This window comes from Bubalus bubalis, chromosome 2 (assembly GCF_019923935.1).
Source record: "Bubalus bubalis isolate 160015118507 breed Murrah chromosome 2, NDDB_SH_1, whole genome shotgun sequence".
Taxonomy (NCBI): Eukaryota; Metazoa; Chordata; class Mammalia; order Artiodactyla; family Bovidae; genus Bubalus; species Bubalus bubalis.
The window spans coordinates 123,228,848-123,250,372 of NC_059158.1; the positions used below are offsets into that span (position 1 = coordinate 123,228,848).

Consider the following 21,525-nt stretch of genomic DNA (forward strand, 5'->3'; position numbering starts at 1 on the left):
GAGGTAGACCTGGTTCAAATCCCAGCTCTACTTCCTCACTGCATGATGCTTTCTTCATGTGAAAATGTGGCTCATTCTATTCACCTCACAAAGTCTTGATGGGGCTTAAAGCACGTGATTTAAATGTGGCACAGTCCTTGCCTCAAGCTTGTTGTTACTGTTGTTCAGTTGCTCAGCCTTGTCAGACGCTTTGTGACCTCATGGACTGCAGCACACCAGGCTTCCCTGTCCGTCACCATCTCCCAGAGCCTGCTCAAACTCACGTCCATTGAGTCAGAGATGCTGAGATGGGAATCTGAGTTCTTGTCTGCAGAGCTGAAGAATGGAATCCACGAACACACAAACACTCACAGTAGCAAGTGAATAGGATTTATTAAAGAGGAGGAAAGTACCAACCTATCAGCATAGACACTGAGAGGGGGTAAAGGGTACCCCCAAGGTGAGACTTAAAACAGTTCTTATATCCTTCCTCAAATTATTACTAACCAATTATTATTCTAACCTATAATAACCATTATTTCTAACCAATCAATTTAAAGTCAATTTAAACCAATCAATTTAAGTCAAGATACTTAAAATCTTTATGGTTTCTCTTTATCCTTGGATTAAGTCACCACCCTTTTTCATGCCCTCTGGCCATTTTACCAGATGTATGGGTTTAAGATTAATGATCTTTAAGAATTTTCCACAGTTTGTTGTGATCTGCACAGTCAAAGGCTACCAGACCACCTGCCTCCTGAGAAATCTGTATGCAGGTCAAGAAGCAACAGTTAGAATTGGACATGGAACAACAGACTGGTTTCAAATCAGGAAGGGAGTACATCAAGACTGTATATTGTCACTCTGCTTATTTAACTTATATGCAGAATACATCAAGAGAAATGCTGAACTGGATGAAGCACAAGCTGGAATCAAGATTGCCGGGAGAAATATCAATAATGATATGAAGATGACACCATCCTTATGGCAGAAAGCAAAGAAGAACTAAAGAGCCTCTTGATGAAAGTGAAAGAGAAGAGTGAAAAAGTGGGCTTAAACTCAACATTCCAAAAACTAAGTTCATGGCATCTGGTCCTATCACTTCATGGCAAATAGATGGGGAAACAGTGGAAACAGTGACAGACTTTTCGGGGGGGCTCCAAAATCACTGCCGATGGTGACTGCAGCCTTGAAATCGAAAGACGCTTGCTCCTTGGAAGAAAAAGTATGACCAACCTAGACAGCATATTTAAAAAGCAGAGACATTACTTTGCAAACAAAGGTCCATCTAGTCAAAGCTATGGTTTTTCCATGTATGGATGTGAGAGTTGGACTATAAAGAAAGCTGGGTGCCAAAGAATTGATGCTTTTGAACTGTGGTGTTGGAGAAGACTCTTGAGAGTCCCTTGGACTGCAAGGAGATCAAACCAGTCAATCCTAAAGGAAATCAGTCCTGAATATTCATTGGAAGGACTGATCTTGAAGCTGAAACTCCAATACTTTGGCCACTTGATTCAAAGAACTGACTCATTTGAAAAGACCCTGATGCTGAGAAAGATTGAGGGCAGGAGGAGAAGGGGACAACAGAGGATAAGATGGTTGGATGGCATCACTGACTCGATGGACATGAGTTTGAGTAAACTCTGGGAGTTGGTGATGGACAGGGAAGCCTGGCATGCTGCAGTCCATGGGGTCACAAAGAGTTGAGCGACTGAACTGAACTGAAGATTAATAATCACCAGTTGCTTTTCCCCCAAGCATATGGAACAGAATCCAATTACTGCCATTCCCTGGATCTGAGTGCTGATAACTTATCAGACTAAAGAGACATCCAGGAATTCAGAACAATGGAGTGGATGTTTACTGAAAACAAGACCAAGGTCTCAGAGTTCTACACTGACTAGTAATTTCTACTTCGATGCTAATCCAATCATCTCGTCCTCCATCATCCCCTTCTGCTCCTGCCTTCAGTATTTCCCAGCATGAAGGTCTTTTCCAATGAGTCGGCTTTTCACATCAGGTGGCCAAAGTATTGGAGCTTCAGCTTCAGCATCAGTCCTTCCAATGAATATTCAGGACTGATTTCCTTTAGGATTGACTGATTTGATCTCCTTGCTGTCCAAGGGACTCTCAAGAGTCTTCTCCAACACCACAGTTCAACAGCATCAGTTCTTTGGTGCCCAGCCTTCTTTATGGTCCAAATCTTTTACCCATACATGACTACTAGAAAAACCATAGCTTTGACTATACAGACATTTGTTTGCAAAGTAATGTCTCTGCTTTTTAACATGCTGTCTAGGTTTGTCATAGCTTTTCTTCCAAGGAGCAAATGTCTTTTAATTTCATGGTTGTAGTCACCATTTGCAGTGATTTTGGAGTCCAAGAAAATAAAGTCTGTCACTGTTCCACTGTTCCCCATCTATTTCCCATGAAGTGATGGGACCGGATGCCATAATCTTTGTTTTTTGAATGTTGAGTTTTAAGCCAGCTTTTTCACTCTCTTCTTTCACCATCAAAAGGCTCTTTAGTTCCTCTTCGTTTTCTGCCATAAGGGTGATGTTATCTTCATATCTGAAGTTATTGATATTTCTTCTGGCAATCTTGATTCCAGCTTGTGTTTATCCAGTCCGGCATTTCACATGATGTACTCTGCATATAAGTTAAATAGGTGGTGGAACTTCAAAAATGTCACTTCCTTACCCTCCTCCCTTTTGGAGCCAATACCCAGGAAGCAGAGAATTAGGCAGGATGAAAACATCCCCAGGCCTGGAAGGAAGCCTTATCTAGCTACTGACCACAGTGCATGTACAGATAACCCTGAGGCCAGTGACCCCACCTAGGCCAGGACAGGCTCTGACAGTGCTGCGCTTGAGCAGTCTGGGCTGACTCCACACTCCGCCCACACTGAGCTGAGGGAGCTGAGTGAGCCCTGGCCACCAGGCTCGGGCCCAGGGCAGAAGCAGCAGCACATGGAGAGTGGGCAGCTGGTGAGCAGAGCCCCTGCTCCAGGCTGCGGTAAGTCCCTTGACATGGAGGGCAGCCCCTTGCACCCCCAATCAGGTGAGTTGGGCACAGACGGGGAGGGAGAAAGCAGGAAGGAGCATAGTATGGGTGTCACCGAACCCCACCACTGACGCCCCAGTGCCGCCTAGCTGGTCGAGCTTTCTTTTCTTAGTAACTTCGGGCAGACTCATCTGTCTCCCAATCCTTCCACCTTCTCAAAAATCCAGCAGAGGATGGGAATGGAAGGGTAATGTTTGCCCAGGGAGAAATGAATTTGCCGTTGTAACAAACAGATGTTACCTATTTATTTTTCTTAAACAATCAGCTTTTTCCAAAAGCAATTTAGAACAGCTTATAAAGAAGAGCTTCACAATAAGGTTAATAGTAAATAAGACTTGGGAAATCATGCTGCTGCTGCTAGTCACTTCAGTCGTGTCCGACTCTGTGTGACCCCACAGACAGCAGCCCACCAGGCTCCCCCGTCCCTGGGATTCTCCAAGCAAGAACACCAGCTGAGCTACTTTAAGTTCTACTTTAAAGCCCATGGTGGGCTGGGGTAAAAATAAAGTAGAACTTAAAGTAGCTCGGCTGGTAAAGAATCCGCCTGCAGTGCAGGAGACCCCGTTTCAATTCCTGGGTCGGGAAGATCTGTGGAAAAGGAATAGGCTACCCACTCCAGTATTCTAGCCTGGAGAATTCCATGGACTGTATAGTCCATAGGGTTGCAGAGTCAGACACAACTGAGTGACTTTCATTAAATATATTTAGTAAAGATAAGATAAGCATGAATATGGGTCTGAGTATCCTAGTGATACTCAGTAACCTAGTCCATGGTGAAAAGGGAAATAGGATCAGCAACTGGAAAGGAAGATGCATACTAGTCTTATATTTTTTTCCTAGAGCTTTATATAATAGGCATTGAGCGTTGTGAGAAACAGGTCATTTACTTCATATTTCTAAAAATTCAGAAGCAGATGAAATCAGGCTATTTGGCTCATAAGAGCCTTTGAGAGAGCAAAGGGAATGGTATTAAAATACCACCCCATTAGGGTGAATGCATTCCAGTATAGGTTTCTGATGGTCAGATTGGCCTGGGTGTTCAGCAAGTTGTCCCTTTCCTCATCTGTGCTGTAGACCCACATTTCTCAAACTTTAATATGCATGCAATCTCCAGCAAGTCTTTTGAAAATGCCTTTCTGATTTAGATCTGGGGTGGGCAGTTCTAAAAAACTCCCAGGGTACCACGTGCACCATACTTGGAGCAAGGAGCTAAAAGCCCAGACTTCTCTAGCTGTGCACCTATGCGGTTCCCCCAGCTGAAAGTAATGCAGTGCTGCCATGGTTCCCACTGACCACTGATGTCCAGCCCCAAGCCATGACTCCCGACGCACACAGAGACTAAGTGCCTACCATGTGTCCGAGCGCCCTTAGCAAAATGGCTGTTCCTGCCCACCCTTCCCCTAGTCTTGGATGTGCCCACCCCTCCCCCTAAAAGCACCTGCCTCTAGAACCTTGTTCATGCTCTTGTGCTGCCACAGTTAAATCTCTTGTGGATACAGTCTCTCATTCCACTGAACTCAGAGAGCTTTTCCTCTGGAGAGAGCTCATGTTGCAATAGAGGACTAGAAGGAGGGCAAGACTTGCACCAGAGTGCCAAGCCCTGGGTGCAGGGGCAGAGGGTTGAGGGCCCTGTTAGTCACACCTTATAATGCCTTACAATATTGGCTTGAAATAATCCACGACATGAAAGAGACTGTAAGCTTAAACCCTGAGCACACTTCTGCAGCTTGCCTCTCCTTCCAGTGCCTGTCCCCCACAGCCCACCCCACCCCATGCCTGTGACCACTGCCTCACCTCTAGGTGGTTCCAACAAGGCTTTATCCACAGGGTCATCATGGAAGAAGACACAACCCCTCCATTTTCCCTTGAAATCGCTTCCCTAAGTTGCGTCCCACTCCCTCCCTCACAGAAGGAAGCAGTTCCCTGTGCCCAGAGGCTTGGTTTGGGGAGTCTCACCTTGCCTGGGCTGGGCAGTGGAAGGCAGGACACGTTTTCTGGGGCCGCAGCCCAGCCTGAGTACGTCTAGGTCCAGGTGGCCTGGCTCCCAGCCAGGCTGTCAGAATACACCTGGCACACGGCTTCTAGTGACCATCTTGATTTAGTAGTCAATTAGAGTATTTATTTTGTGAAATGGATGTGTTTTGTCCGAGCTTATAAGTGCTGGATCAATCCAAGAAGCTGAGTCTGAACTATGTCCTTCTCTCTGGGCCAAGAAGGAGATAAACCTAGATTCTCTTCCTGGATACTCTCATCTTCTAAGCCAAAGGAGTAGCCTTGTCTGCAGGAAAAAGAGCAATCTCCGGAGACTGACATGCAGGGGCTCCATATGCAGATATCCACCAGCACATGTGCTGAGCACCTCCTGTGTACCTGCAGCGCCAGCTCTGGGGCAAGCAGAGGAGGAGACCAGATGTGGGGGGAGCCCTAGGCGAAGCTTCCCGGAGATGCCGGGAGGTGCCGAAGGTTGAGAATGGCCAGGCATTCATTCAACAACTGTTCACAGGGCACCGACTATGTGCCAGGCTCTGATCCAGGCACTGGGAATACAAGTGAAAGAGGCAGATAACACTCCCTGCCCTGAAGGAGCTTACATTTCTGTGGGAGCAGAACATTAATGAACAGCAAACAGAGAAGGTGTGTCTTATAGTGAGTTAGAAGGAGAAAAAAGGGCTTTCCTGGTGGTTCAGTGGTAAATGCGAATGCAGGAGACATGTTCAATCCCTGGGTTGGGAAGATCCCCTGGAGTAGAAAATGACATGGGATTATTCTTGCCTGATTAATCCCATGAACAGAGGAGCCTGGCGGGCTACGATCCGTGGGGTCACAAAGAGTCGGACACGACTGAGTGCCTAACACACACTAGAAGGAGAAAAAGGCTAAGTGAAAAGAAATAGGGCAGGGTACCCAGATGAGGGATGCAGATAACTGGGTGAGTCTCACAGAGGTGATGTTATTGCTCAAGGATCCAAAGGAGGGAGAGAGAAGGCCAGCGTGGCAGGGCTGAGTGATAGCAGAGAGAAGGGAGCCGGAGACAAGGTCCTGCTGGGCCTGGTCACCATAGAAAGGGCTTTGCTTTGATTCTCAGAGACCAGGGAGCCAGGGGCAAGTTTTGAGCCAAGGAGTAACACGATCTGACAAATGTCTCCGAAGGATGGCTCCAGCCACTCTGCCCTTGGCCTAGCCGCGGACACGAGTCTGGCACAGAGGAGGTGCTCGACCAGTGTCAGGGCACCACCCTTCCCCTGGCTCAGGAGATGGCACGTCTGCTTCTGGGAGTTGGGCTCCAGGAAACACTGATTCAGCTCTCAGCCACACTAGGCCCCACATCAGGTGAGACAGACAGGCCAAGCATCAAAGGCCAGTGGCGTGGATGGTGCTTTGTCCACCAAGGTGCTTGGCCTCAGCAGGGTGTTCACCTCTCTCCCTCCCTGTGCCTTTCAGGCCCCTCATTGTTCTCTTGCACAAGTTCATGCTCCACTACGACATTCCTCTGTGTATTTCTGCTGCTCCAGCCTTTTCCCTCTCTCCAACTCATGGGGAGCCCCTCAGAGGCCTACCAGGTCTCTTTGGAAGGATGCTAGATATATCCTTTGAGAATATTGGAAGACCTCTCCACATCTCTATTTCCCAAGCTGCATCTCCTTGTGCTCCAACTCCTCTGGAATAACAAGAAGGGTGCTCAGAGACCCTCATCAGACAGAGAAGATATTTAAAGAGCAGCTAGTGTGTGCAGGGCACCATGTGAGGGGCACCAGAGAAGGCTACATGCTCATTCCTGTTTCCCCAAAGTCACTGCAGAGGCAACCTGCCCCACTCCAGTACTCCTGCCTGGAGAATCCCATGGATGGGGGAGCCTGGTAGGCTGTAGTCCATGGGGTCAATAGGAGTCGGACACAACTGAGTGACTTCACTTTCACTTTTCACTTCATTCATTGGAGGAGGAAATGGCAACCCACTCCAGTGTTCTTGCCTGGAGAATCCCAGGGACAGGGGAGCCTGGTGGGCTGCCATCTGTGGGGTCGCACAGAGTTGGACACAACTGAAGCGACTTAGCAGCAGCAGCAGCAGCAGCAGTGTGTGCAGGGCACCATGTGAGGGGCACCAGAGAAGGCTACATGCTCATTCCTGTTTCCCCAAAGTCACTGCAGAGGCAACCTGCCATCCTAGGGCCAGAACCAGGCATGGGGCAACTGTGTCCCCAGCACTTGGAACATTGTGATATGGTGCAGTTCCCTGAGTGTGGAATGCACAAAGGACCTATGAGAACTGCCTCCAGAGCTCAGAGAGGATGTTTTCCTGGAGCAGGGTGGGACAGGAGTGGGAGAGAAGCTGGGCCTCAGGGTCTGGCAGAGTGGAGAGCTGGGGCAGGTGGGTATTTTATGCAAGAGGAAACCTGTGGAAGTGAGAAAGCACAAGATGCTGGTGAAGTGAGAGGACAAAGAAAAGGACTCTCACCCCACCACCTGGCCAGAGCTCTGCCTCTCCCCCTCATCGTGCCCCCTGAGGTCTAGTTGTGGGGCCATTCTTGAAGCCCAGCCCCCTGCCTTTCTGGTCCCTGGGTTCAGATGGTCCCTCCCTAGGACTTATCTCCCCAGAACAGCTTGGGATCCTGGAGTATTTTGAAGCTCTTTATCAAGGGCTGGCAGAATATGTCCTAGAGGACTAATCCAGAGAGAGTCCCAGGGGTCAGGCAACCCCCAGTCAGCCTCCAGAAGATGTGTGACATTGGTGCCCCACAACAATCAGAGCCCCTGTGTCCTCACCTGTGGAAGGAGAGGAATGGTGGTCAGCAGCACACGATGTGAGACTGCAGGTGAGAAAGGGCTTCAGATGACGGCGCACACCTCTAGAAAGGTACCTGAAAGATACCCTCACCTTTTACCTGACTCACGGCTGTGCTGGGAGGCCACCATCATGGGGGAGTGGAGGACAGCGCCCAGGGCTGGAGGCCATCTGTCTCAGGGTATGGTGGTGTTTCAAGCCTAGAAAGTCTAGATGAGGAAACTAGGGCCCTCCTAAGGGCCCTCCCCCAGTTCCCAGGCCCTGGAAGTGAGGACTCTGAAGAAGGGTCAGAGGTCTGCCCTAAGGGTAGACCAGGAACAGAGGAGCAACGGAAGCACAGAGGCCTGGATGCAGCCTAGTGGAGAAGGGGGCCTCTGCTGCTGCACCCCTTGCAGGATGGAAGGAAGCCAGGTTGAAATGGTACCTTGGCATCTTCCCACCTGTGTGAACTTGGCCTGCCACTTAACCTGGCATTATGAAATGGATGTGGATTTGAGGTGTCCCTCGGATGAAGGGAGCCAGCCGGTCCCAGAAGTTACCAGACGCCCTGCTTGTCCTGGTTAAGAGTTGCCCACTTTAATGGGGGAGATAGAGGTGTTCTTGCCTGGAGAATCCCAGGGAAGGGGGAGCCTGGTGGGCTGCGGTCTATGGGGTCGCATAGAGTCGGACACGACTGAATCAACTTAGCAGCAGCAGCAGCATAGAGGTGTAGTTCCGGAAGTTTAGGAGAATTAGGCCGGGGGAGGGGAGGGTCGTTTGTCCCTGCCGCCCACCACCACTGCTGGTGCTGCAGGGTGGGATCGAGGACCCTGCAGCTCCCCGATTGCGGTCCCGGGGGAGGTGGCCAAGCCGGATAAGCAGCAGCAGCCGGCAGGCGGGCGGCCTCCTCCCCCACAGGTCCGGCCCCGCGGGCGGGCGGGGCACCGGGAGAGGAGGAGCCTCCGGGCTGGGCCACCGCCTCCGCCGCCGCGGACCTTCTGCTGCCGCCGCTTGAAGCAGCGGCGGGCCTGAAAGGTGAGTGACCCCTCGCCCAGGTCGCCGAGGGGCTGCGCCCTGTCAGGGACCCCAGCCCCGGAGGCTGCCCCGTAGCCTCCTCCGCCTGGGCCGCCCCACGCATGCAGGAAACCTGGGCGACTGGGACCCAGCCACGTGTGCCCGGCGGCAACGAACCCGGGTCCTGGGTCCTCCACTCCCTGTGTGCCTTCCTTCCCAACCTCGTGCGCCACCCGAGGTGGGCAGGGCAGGGTGCTCGCAGCGCAGGGGTTGGGACTGAAGGGACCTAGCTAATTCCCCGGGATGCTGCGTCCCGCGCCCCACCCCGCGGACCCGCCGAGTCCACCGGTCCCGAGTTCCCCGCTGCGCCTGCCCGCGGTCTCAGGGGAGCGCCGGAGCGATGGGCGGGATCTTCTCGCCAGGGCTCCCAGCCCTGTGCCTGCCCCGGGCGGGGCAGGCGGCAGGGGCGGGGGCTCCCGACCTTGACCGGGAAGAGGCTGGGCTGACCAGTGTCCTCTGCCCGCGGAGCTCTTGCCTGGCAAACTTACCGGTTTCCCCGAAATTGGGGGCAGGCTGCCCAGAGAGGCGTGGTTGGAACTTTGCTCACTCTGGGTTAGATGAAGGGGAGGGTACGACGAGTTACTATGTCCTTTGAGGATCAGGAGGCTGGGTCCTCGGGGAAAATGCAGACAGGTCTTGTTGGAGCCCTGGCAGAGGACTCTGGGGAGAGGCCTCACAGGTTTCCAAGGCCGCCTCTGAGACACAGGCTGCAGATATGGATCCTGGAAATATAGGAAAGTATTTCTGTCCACCAGAGTCCAGTGATGATGATTAATAGCAGACATTTATTGTGCACACCTGAATTCTTGCTTTGCACACAGTATTCCAGTTAATCCTCAGTATGGAAAGGCACCATTATTATCTCATTTAAGATGGGGAAACTGAGCCTCAGGTAGCATGGGTGTTTTAAAAGGATGCTGCTGCTACTGCTGCTGCTAAGTCGCTTCAGTTGTGTCCGACTCTGTGAGACCCCACAGACGGCAGCCCACCAGGCTCCCCTGTCCCTGGGATTCTCCAGGCAAGAACACTGGAGTGGGTTGCCATTTCCTCCCCCAATGCATGAAAGTGAAAAGTGAAAGTGAAGTCATTCAGTCATGTCCAACTCCTAGGGACCCCATGGACTGCAGCCCACCAGGCTCCTCCATCCATGGGATTTTCCAAGCAAGAGTACTGGAGTGGGGTGCCATACGAGTACTAAGTTGCAAAAGTAGGATTTGTACACAAATTTATCTGACTTGAGAGCCGAGAGGGTGCTACTACTGGGAGAGATAGGTCATGCTCTCTGAGTCTGTGGCAGTCTGAAGAATCCCAGGCTAGGGGCCAGAAAATCCACAAGACCAAAGAATTTTACCTGGCTGTGAACCTCAGTCACCTGCATGGTTTCTTAAAAATACAGACACCTATGTCTTCCTTGTTGGCTCAGTGGTAAAGAATCCACCTGCCAATGCAGGAGACATGGGTTCAATCTCTGGGTTGGGAAGATCCCCTGAAGAAGGAAATGGCAACCCACTCTAGTATTCTTGCCTGGGAAATCCCATGGACAGAAAAGCCTGGCAGGCTACAGTCCATGGGGTCGCAAAAGAGTCAGATACGACTAAGTGACTAAACAACAACAAGGTCCTACCCACAGCAGGCCGAGTCCAATTTTGCAGAGTGAACCCCCCTAGCATCTAGTCAGGAGCGCCTGGAGGGCTGAGACCATATCTAAGTCATCTCTACCGTCATCTGTATCCCCAGTGGCCTCCAGAGGGGCCAGCTTGGAGCAGGTGCTTTTGTTACCAAGTACAAGTTCACTCTGCTCTCCACACAACATGCCAATTAACCAAGAGATGAGGTGTTGAGGCAAGGAATACGACTTTATTTGGAAAGCTGGCTGACTGAGAAGATGGCAGACTAATATCTCCAAAAAACCATCTTGTGGGGTCTGGGTGCTAGGTTCTTTTATAGAACCAGAGAGAGAAGCAGTGAGGAACTAAGGCAAAAAAGCAGAATAGAGGCAATGAGGAAGTGAAGTAAAAAAGGCCATCAGTCTTGCAAAACATCTCTGGGAATGGCCAGCCTTGGGAAAGGGATATGCTATTCTCGTCTTTCTTACAGCCGTTCACTGGTGGACAGGTTCAGATTATCTCCTAGGAGCTGAATAAGGGTGCTTTAGATTAATAGTCAAGCAAAGGGACAGGGTTCTCTGAGGCAGGCCCTAACATATGATTATAATAACAAAAGCGATGAAAAGCAAGTCAAAGAAATAGATCCAACATGGAGTCAATTGACTCTCCCCTACAACACTTAAGCAATGTCTGATGGGTGAATGGACTTCGTGGGGCAGGGGCTATCACTGGGATAGAAAAGTTTTCCTGAAGGAGACCTTGAATGATGGACAAGTGACCTCAGCCAGGCCTGGGGGAAGAAGGCCTGGAGTTGGCACGTGGTGACCCTGGCCTCAGAGCTTGCAGGGAGCTTGGACCAGGCCACTTGTTCATTGGAGGGTTGGACAGATGGCCTCAAGCTTGTTGAGCTCCCCAGGACCAGGCCTGGTCACACTGGGACCATAGGTATGCCCTCTTTGGACTAGAGATGTCAAACAGATGAACTCCTCTCCCCTCCAAGTTTTCTTTCCTTAACTCAGGGCCCTTCCCTTGCAGGATATACCAGAGTGTTGGGCAGGGCTTCAGATAGTTAAAAGGGGAAATGTTAGGACTGAAGTCCGTAGCTGCAGACCTGAACAGTGGAGTGGCTGACTGCAGAGGAGGGTGCCTGCCTTCGCAGTCATCACAGCCCTTTACCATGTGGCCTAAAGCACGGCCTCCGTTCTCTGAACCTGTTTCATCTTCAAGACCTTGCTAAGGGCTTGGGACCTGATATTCCTATAAAACAGGAACAACAGTGCCTGCTGGGGGAGGATGCACTGTGTGATGGTGCTGAGGTTTAGGAGTACAATAAATATCAGACCCCCTCCCATTCTCCCAGGGTTTGAGTGAAAAGCAGCTGGGAACCTTACAGGCTCATTGCTCCTCTTGTCTGAACCCCTCAGTTCACTAGGGCATGGCCTCCGTGGTCCCCTTCTCTGTTGCAGACCTGGTCTTGAGCCCAGGTCTCAATTTAGTTTGGGTTATAGAACTTGGAGGTGGGAAGGCAAGGGGTGGGGACAAGGCACACTAGGTGGTTTTCAAACATTTGGCTACCGAAGGCTCACTTCCTCCTATCTGTGCCCCAGGGCTGGGGCCACCTACCTGTCCAACCTGATCTGCCGTTCCCAGGCCTCTGCATGTCAGCCCTTCATGCCTTGGCTTGCAGCGAGCACCACTTCATACCTGAAATGCGATCGTCATCGTCAGTGAATAGTCAGCTCCCCACGTGCCAAGCATGTTATAGGTGTGAGCACACTTGAACCTTCCAACTGTCCTGTGAAATAGACAGTGCTGTTCTCCCAGCCCTGTGACTTTCCCAAGAACACATGAGACTCCATTCTTTTGACACCAGATTTGTTCTCCTAACCACTGACTATAACTACTTGTCCAAATTTTGCCTAATTGTTTCTTCATTCAACATCTACTGAGCACTAACTTGGTGTCAGGCACTCAGGACCTGGTTTGGGTCTCACTTCTAGCAGGATGAGTGTAGGTTGTCGTTTATAGTCACATGAAAACCAACACCTTCCACTTATTTCTGAATATGAGTGGGAGAACCGAGGCCCAGGTTCCACAGCTAATGGGAGGGAGCCAGGATTCAAAACCAGAGATGGCTCCTCCCTGAGCTTGAGGTATTGACCACTGCCCTGGCGGGATCAGTGGCTGCAAATTTATGCAGAACCATAAACCCCTGCATTGTCTCTTCAACCCAGAGCAAAAGATTTCCCCCGTCCTCAGGCATGGAACACTGTCACTGGAGAATTACCTGACGCTCAACTCTTTCCCGTCAGTCTGTCCTCATCAGTCACCATTGTCATCTGGCAAAACCGGCAACAGGTGAGCCCTAATTGGCCTGCAATCAGGCAGTAACTTCTCACTTCCTCTTCTGCTTAATGAGATCCAGGTGGGGTCGAAGCACACAGCACATTTTTAAGCCTTTTAGAACTATCCAATTAGGAGATTAAACTGTGAAAAATGCAGTCTCAAGACTATCAAATCAGTCCAGGTAAATGTAAAGGAGATTATGGACTGGTGAGTGGGCGTCCTAAGTCTTCCATGGGGAGTAGGCTGTCTTGGTTCAAGTGCAGACAGCATGTTTCCCAGAGCCTGTGTGCTGTCTGTGATGGGAGGACCCATGACTGTAGCAACCAGTGCTTCTGGTGGCTGTCGGGCTGTGGAAGGGGAGGCCTGTGATTTGACTGGTGGGCCTGGGGAGGTGACAGCATGTCCTGCTGTTGGGGAGAAGGTCTCTCTGAAGGTGAGTCATTCAGGGCTGACAGCTGAGGATGTTAAGGGGCTTCAAGTGGCCCTGTGAGATGGGCCCTCCAGGTAGATTTTGTGAAAGACAGGCTGGCCAAATACAGTGCCTGTGGAGTCACCCCAATGGGCCTTTTTAATCAAACAGGTCTGTGCCAAGCCCAGGTGCCCAGCCAGATGTGTACATGGGTCAGTATTGCACAGACACGGTGGGGTGGGGGTCTGGCAAATGAGCCATAACCTGGTGTGGGGCTGAGCCTCTCCTGGAGGTCAGAGCAGGCCCTTTGTGGCTGTGTATAGAGATGGCTCCACACTGGCTGGAAATCAGGTGGCGCCTGGAATTTTTAGGGAAGAAACAAGACGTGCTGAGCCAGGTGGCCAAGGGTTATGATGAGAGTTCAGGGGGTTCGATCTGGGAAAGCCCTGCCCTCCTGATGTTCCTAGATTAGAAGGCTGGAGGCTGGAGATCTGACTGCTCTGTGAGTTCTGGCTTGGCGGCCTTTGTCCTCTTGTAATTTTGCTGTGGACTTCCTTTGTGGCTCAAATGGTAAAGAATCTGCCTGCAATGCAGGGGACGGGGGTTTCACCCCTGGGTCAGAAAGATCCCCTGGAGAAGGAAATGATAACCTGCTCCAGTATTCTTGCCTGGGAAATCTCATAGACAGAGGAACCTGGCGGGCTACACTCCATGGAGTCACAAAGAGTTAGACATGACAGAGCGACTAATCAACAATAAAGTTTTGCTACAGCTCTTCTAGAACATTCTGCGCTGGCATGGCTCTGTGTGACATGTGAAAGGAGGGGGAATCACAAGATGGGGGAGCTCAGGACACAACTAGGGGCTTGGGGAGACCCCCAGGGGGCAGGGCATCATGGCTGGAACCATGGGGGTGCTGCTCATGCCTGGAGGGTTTGCTTTCAGAAGGAAGTGTGGTTTCCTGACAGGGCAGCTTCTCCAAGCAGCTGTGTAGGTTCACAGGAGTGGAGAGCCTCAGGGAACTTACAGTTGACTGGGAAGCCAAATGAGGATACAAAATGCTCCTAGGCAGCGGAAGGGAAAGAGTCCAGGGCTGCATGTGGCCAGTGGCCTACAGCAGAACACAGGCCATGCGTACGAAATAACAGTTCTAAGATGTACGTTTGGGAGCTTTCATGCTTACTGTCTTACTTAACCAACAGAACAGAGAAGGAAAGTAGCCTGCCCAAGGTCACATAGCTGGTACACGGTCAAACCTGAATTCACGCCTAGATCTGTCTAACTAGATCCCCCATGAAGACAGCTGCTTCTGTATTCAGAATGAGGGAGATGGGTGGGGGGCTGTGGAGGGGGCGGTGGCTGGAGGTCCCTTGCATGCCCAAGGGCTCAGGCTAGATCTTCAGGGAAGAGGAGCGTCAATGGACAGGAGGAAGTCAAGACTTCAGGTGGAGGTGACGGTACTGGCAGAAGAAGGGGGCAGCGGGGGCTGGAAGGAGGGGTGGCAGATGAGTTGAGCAGGGGAAAGTCAGTGTGTGCATTGCTGGTCTAGGCTGGACTCTGGAGACATTCCACAATGCCCCTCCGTGCCTGCCCACAGGGTGAGACAGAGGAGCCCTAGCAGAGAACCATGCAGGCCCTGACCTGTTGCTGGTAATGAGTAAACCTGTCTGGAAACCAGGGTGTGTATTCTGGTCATCAAAGGCCCAGATGCCCATGGTTCCTCAGAGCTAGTTTCCCAAAATCACCAGTTTTCCAACAATTTGAAAACAATCAAAAGTACTTGTCATAAGACTGAATTTGGCATAGTTTACTTCAATGATACAAAAGCTTCCACACCTCTGGCCTCCCCCTGTGCTGCTGGTGCGGCCTGGCCTCCAGGGTCACTGCACAGACAGGCCTTCCCCGTCCAGGCTATGTCCTCTGAACAGTATTGTCTTTCTGTTCGTCCTTCTGTCTGTCTCTCTGTCTGTCTCCCCACCGGAGAGAGACACCAACTAGCTAGTAAAGATGACTGTGAAGACTTGTTGGCACCGAATGTAGAGAGACTTAGCACTAAGCCCATGACAACCACAGTGATTGCAATAAATTACCCCCTGCAGCAATTGGTAAATTGCCATTTTCTGCAGCCATTATGTTTGGCTTTGTATCTGAGAAGTAAAGGCATCTCTCTCTCTCTCTCTCACACACACACACACACACACACTCCTGTGGTGAGGCAGTCTGCCCTGTGTTGGATGACATTTATTCATTTTATGTATCCTGGGTTCTGCTGGCTGTCCTGCCTCAGTTCCTGTAGCAAAGAGACTTGAGTCTGAGCCACTAATTATCACCAGTGAGGTTTCCTCCCTAAACAGGAAGTATCAGGCCAGAGCCACTCGCTCTCAGTGCACTCTGAAACCAAGCATCAGTCACTATCCCGTTCACTCCCTGCAGCCGGGAACCAGAGTGCAGGCTGAGGCGGTGGCAGCCCGGCTGTCCAAGCCCCTGGCGGTCCCATGCCTTCTGAGCATCTGCCTGAGTTCTGTGTTCCAAGCCAAAGTCAGGCAGCTTACAGGTCAGGGGCAGACCCCAGGGAGAACGTGTGGCCAGATCACAGTGGGGCTGTCAAGGGACACGTGCGTCAGACCCTCGCATCGGCTTGTCGTGGGTGAGTCTGGTTATAGGGTGCAGAGCCACATGGCCTGGGCAGCATGTGGGGCCCTCTCTCCAGCCCCTCCAATCCTGGGCTGCTTGAGTGTACCCCAGCATCTCGGGGAGCCCCTGTTTTAGAACTGGCACCAAAGAGCACCATCTGGTGATGTTCTTGCCAAAATGGGAAATCTTATCATCTGCACATTAAGTCAGAAACCTTTTCAAAGTAAAGGGTTCAAGGATTTATCACACACAGTGCCTTCAGTTAATGTGAGCACTGGCTTTGTGGGCTCTGGTGTGTTAAAAAAAAAAAAAAGTTAATGTTTATGATATATTTCTGTGGAAGGCAGGTCCATTTGGGAATTGTAAATTTTACTTATTAGTAACCACTTCTGGGTTGGTTTATCAGAGAACTGCTGCTGTAAGTAGTCGAACCGGATTTTTTTAGAATGTTTCAAAAATCTAAATGTTTGTAAAAAGCCCTATAAATTTTTCATTCACTTCTGTTTTGCAGGCGGTGTGGTGATAAACCTCTCTTTTCTGTCCAACCAAAGTTGCATATATGTGCCTTTGTGTGTGTACAGGGTTGTGTGTGTACGCATGTGCATGCACCCCTGCTTTCTGTTATTCTCTTCTGTAGGAACTTCTCAGCCTTCCTTTTAAAAATATAATGATTTTTTAATGATATCTAAATAATGATTCCAGGCAGTATTACAAGAAATCTAACAGTAAAATGTTTGTTAGAGTCCATCAGAAAGGGAAAATGTCCGCAGAAAAAAAATAGAAACGCACCAATTAGATGTGTGTGTCTGTGACCCAGCTTTTAAACCTGTACTTGAGATGGCATCTTCTATGCTGTCTCCTGTCAGGTCAGCTGTGGGGGTCTGGGGGGGGCAACGGGACACAGTAGCACCTCCTTCCTGCCCCCTGGACCCCTCAACCTGAGATCAGGGAGGGAGGGCAGTGCTGCTGTGGTTTAGAATCTAGGACAGAGGGCAGCCCTGGATCCGCAGAAACAACTTGAGAATGAGGTTGGAAAGTATGAGTTTGGGCAGCTCAGCTGGGCAGAGGGAGAGCGGAGAGGAAGCCAAGCCACCTCAGAGCCCCATATAGACCAGACGACTGGCTATTACGCACACCCATGTGAATGAGCAGGACTGGACGGGGCTGGGGCAAGAGCCACTTACGGGCCTTCAGGAAGTCCTGACTTGACGTCGGCTTTCTCATCTGTGAAATGGAAGCAGTGATACCCTGAGTGTACAAGTCCACAGTTAAAGTCTGTCCACTGTGTGAGTCAGACCCCACCTCATCGTCGCTTCTTTGACTCCTGGTTGTTGGTGATGTGGCATGTGCCAGACACTTGCTGGGTACTGGGCTGTGACTTCCCAGCTGCATCTCAGTAGGGAAGGGCTGGCGGACCTCATAGCCCTGGGAAACCCAGATTTCTACATTCCCTGGCTTTAGGGGCAGTCATGTGGAGGGAAGGAGGAACTAGGGGACTTCCCTGAAAACCGTATCTATTTGCATAACAAGTAGCCGGCTTTGTACTTAGATTGTCTCTTTCAGGTTTATAAAATGGGAAAGATTTTGTAGGAGCTGTATTCACTTTACCAGACTGGGAAATGTGAATTATTCATATCAAAGTGTATTCATTTTAATATTAACATTAACACATGGGGAAGGGCGATGGAGATTTAAGGAGGCTAGGAACTCTACCACCATCCACCCCTTGGGCCTCTCAAAGAAAGTTCCTACCATTATATGCTGGTTCCATCCTGTTAGCATGCTGCAGGGAGCCAAGGGGACCAGGGGAGGGAGGTTAATCCTGCCTCAAAGAGGAGGTAGGGTGAGGGCTTCATAGAGGAATGGCCTTTCTGCTGGACCTGGAATTTTGTCATTTGGAAGGAAAAGACTTTTCAGGCACAGAGATTAAGTCTATGACTTGATCAGGAAAAAGTATAAGGAAGGATGTCCAGAGTCAAGACCATAGGCCAGGTGGGTCTTGATTGGGAAAAGCCAAGGGATTCATCTGCCAGAAGCCACAGCTGTGCCTCACCTGCCCCAGGTACTGTTCCCTGATGGAGAGGGCAGATCACTCTGAATGGTTGCTACCTCCTGGCTCAGAGATTCATGGACCCTGGAGCCATTGGCCCAGCATCCCTGAAGCCTCCTTCCCTGGGTTTGTCCTTACCAGGCTGCACCCTAATGTGTCTCAGATGTGGTGTTTGATTTCCTACTTTGGCCAGAGTTGCACGAGCTGAACTGCATCATTCTGTTTCTTTGCAGTGAGTGCAGCTAGGCATTGGTCTTCTGTGTTACCAAGTTCATCGAACAGTGAAATGTCTGGCCAGTTCTAACAGTATAAGCAAGCTACAGTAGGACTTCAAAACTCATCATGTGATTTAATCCCCTCTGGGTAGAGGAGGACCCCAGCTAGGTGCTGGGGTGAACAGCCAGGGCTCATTCCCAAGCACACTCTGCCCTCGGGCACAGAATCTAGCAGTTAAGTCATCCAAACCACAAACATTGATTGAGCACCTACATGGTGCTAGGCCCCAGACCAGATGCTGGAGACACAGAAATGAGTCCAAAGTGGCCCCTAGTCTGGCAGGGTGATAAACGAGCAAACCGGTATGTGTGGTCAATGGTAATGTGACAGGAGTGCAGACTGAGTCACGGAGCACAAGGTGCCCCTGTCCTTCAGGGCCCAGGAGGTGCTCCCAGGACCTCCCGGACCAGTTCTTTGAGCTCTCAGAGTCTTCTAACAAAAGTCAGAGTTCTGTGTGGAGCTGGCCTGTGGCAGGTGGTTGGGATGGAGTGGTGTGACAACCATCCCCACACAGAGCAATTGGAGAGTGGAGGCTGAGTCCCACTGTCCCTAAGAGTTCAGAGGAAGAGGCCTCTGAGGGTCAGTTTCAGGCACCCCAGAGGCTTCCTGGAGAAGGTGGCCCATCAGCTGGGCAAAGCCAGGAAACATGCACCCCAACCCCAAGAAACTGACCATGTGAGGCAGGCTGAGCTGCTTGGCCAAAGTCTGGGGACCTGCCCTTTCCCTTCCTCTATCCCCCTGGGGGCAGGGGAGCCCCCAGGGCCAGGTGGGCCCATTTCTGGATGTGCAAAGGTACATCATGGCAAGGGGAAAGGGTGGAGGCAGCAACCAGCCACAAGACCCATCTGGCCCCAGGAGTTGCAGCACCAAGTGTCCCTGGAAAGCGAGAAGCCATCCAACCCCCATCGCTGAGGCGGCAGATTTCAGTTGCCGCTGCCTGACAGCCTCCAACCTGGCTGGCTTAACCGGTCCATAGGGAGCTGGCTGCCTCCACATGCCAGCACCCTGACCTCACTGGGCAGAGGCAAGCGTTCCTCCCTGGCTCCCACAGTGCTGGGCACGCCCTCATTCAAGCACTTTTCTCCTGGCCATGGGGTGTAGCCGACCTTTCCCCTAAGAGCCTCAAGAGGACAAACCGTCTTTTTAGCCACCTGCCAGAACACCTGGAGAAGGAAATGGCAACCCAGTCCAGTATTCTTGCCTAGAGAATCCCATGGACAGGGGAGCCTGGTGGGCTGCTGTCCATGGGTCGCACAGAGTTGGACACGACTGAAGCGACTTAGCAGCAGCAGCAGCCAGAACGCCTGCTAGATACGCAGTGGGTATTCAGACCAGGGTTGGCAGGACCAACCTTTACGTAAAACCGCACAGGATGTGCACTGCACAACTCCAGAGGGCGCTGTTCGCATGGATCGCAATGTAAACGGTGCCCCTGGCGTTGTGAGCACAGGGCCCCTTGCTAGCATCTTCCCTGCTTCGCGCCACTGGCCTTGGTGCTGACCACCGGGACTTCCTCCCTCCCCCTTGCAAGCAGCACTGACCACCCTCCTGCCTCTGTGCTGACAGTGGGTAGTGATAAACTGTGCAAGTGAGCATTTCCTCCAGGCCTGGCTGGCAAATCCTAGTGAAAGAATACATGGATATGGATATGACTTCAGGCCATCTGAATTCTTGGTCCTTCAGGAAACTAAGTCTTCTGGGGAGATCACCCCAGTTGATGTGTTGGGGGCTCCTGGGTCCACAGGATCCGTGTGGTCTCCTGGTTTCACTACTCTCTTCTCCCTCAGTGGGAGAGGTGACCCCCTGCAGTGGGCCTGGTGACCCACACACAGTCCGGGGAGGGGGCCATGGGAGCAGTTTGCCTGGAGGGTTCACCTCATTGGCTGAGTGGGCAATGCCACTATAGCCTTGACCGCCTTCTCTTTACCAGAAAGAGCCAGCTTTGGGAGGCCAAAGTGTGTGCAGGGATGGGGTGCACCTGGCCCTCAACACTGAAAGGAGTATAAGAAGAGTTAATGATACCTGGGGTCCTGGGGGTCAGGAAGGCTTAATGAAGGAGTGGCCTAAAGGCTAGGCCTGACTATAAGAATTCAAGGAAGAAGTCAGATCGGAAGTGGTTCTTACATGCAAGTAATTCATTAATTCACTCACCCCTCACACAGACCTTTTGTGAGCATCTGCTGCAGTGTTTTTAGCCTGTGGTCCTAGGACCAGTAGCATCAAAAATCCTGGGGATGCAGCCCAGCAGTAGGTTTTTGCTTTTGTTTTTGGCTGCGTGGCACTTGGGATCACTTGTTGCAGAGCACGGACTCTCTAGTTGTGGTGTGCAGGCTCGGTAGTGGCAGTTCCTGGGCCAAGTTCCTCCGTGGCATGTGGGATCTTAGTTCCCCTGACCAGGGATTGAACTCGCGTCCTCTGCTTTGAAAGACTGATTCTTAACCACTGGACCACCAGGGAAGTCCGGCTCAGCAGTATGGTTTCTTTTTTTTTTAATACATATATAGTTTTATTTATTTGTTTGTTTTTGACCATGCTAGGTCTTCATTGTTTCCCTGGCTTTTCCATAGTTGTGGTGCATGGGCTTCTCGTTGCGGTGGCTTCTCACTGAGGAGCACAGGCTCTAGGGCTCAGGCTTCGGTAATCACAGCACGTGGGCTCAGTAGTTGTAGTAGAATATGGGCTTAGTTGCTCCACGGCATGTGGGGTCTTCCTGGATCGGGGGTTGAAACCCATGTTTCCTACATTGGCAGGCAGACTCTTCACCATGGAGCCACCAGGGAAGTCCCACCCCGCAGTATGTTTTACCAAGCCCTCCAGGTGACTCAGGTGTAGCTCAAGATTGACCTAATACATGTGAGGCACTGGGCTAAATGCTGGGACTACAGAAGTGAATTTGACTGTTCTTGCCCTTGGAGTCTGGGGAGGACAAAGGCAGGAAAGAGAGATCCTGTCAGTGCAAAAGGGCTGTTCTCAAAGAGCATGAAGGCAGAGTGGCTGCTGGTGGGGTTTGACCTAGGAGCTGGGGTTGCTGGTAAGGGCTGCTGGTGGCCTGTCAACACCAGTGCCTTGAGCTCCATCCCTGGGAGGGAGCCTGGTGCTGAGACTAGCAAAGCCCGGTCCCTTGGTGCCCTGCCCCTGACCACCAGCCTCTCTCCGCTGTACCCCTCTCTGCTCGACCACCGCCTGTTACCTCTTCCTGAGCCCCAAAGAGCAGCATGACTTTTCCTCCAATTGTCTTAGTGAGAAGTGTGTGCAGATATCCAGACCATTACCTCAGAGCGTATTTTTAGAAAACTTTAGAGTAAAATTTTCCATTCAGCAGAGAA

General features: G+C 51.2%; 1 protein-coding gene across 6 annotated transcripts in view; it reads left to right on the plus strand.

The window, feature by feature from the left end:
* Positions 1-2,859: 2,859 nt before the first annotated feature.
* STEAP3 (STEAP3 metalloreductase) overlaps positions 2,860-21,525 on the plus strand; it is a 52,307-nt gene continuing 33,641 nt past the window's right edge. The window contains exons 1-2 of one of the 6 annotated variants that reach the window (XM_025277365.2): positions 8,736-8,838; positions 12,744-12,842. Coding sequence is in view for 2 of the 6 variants with exons in the window: in XM_006057160.3 (XP_006057222.2) it covers positions 2,949-3,039 (91 nt within the window). In the remaining 4 variants the exon portion in view is untranslated. Of the gene's footprint in view, positions 3,040-8,687; positions 8,839-12,718; positions 12,843-15,659; positions 15,887-21,525 lie in introns of those variants that run through there. The other 5 variants (XM_044936343.1, XM_025277348.2, XM_006057160.3 and 2 more) reach the window with 5 other exon arrangements.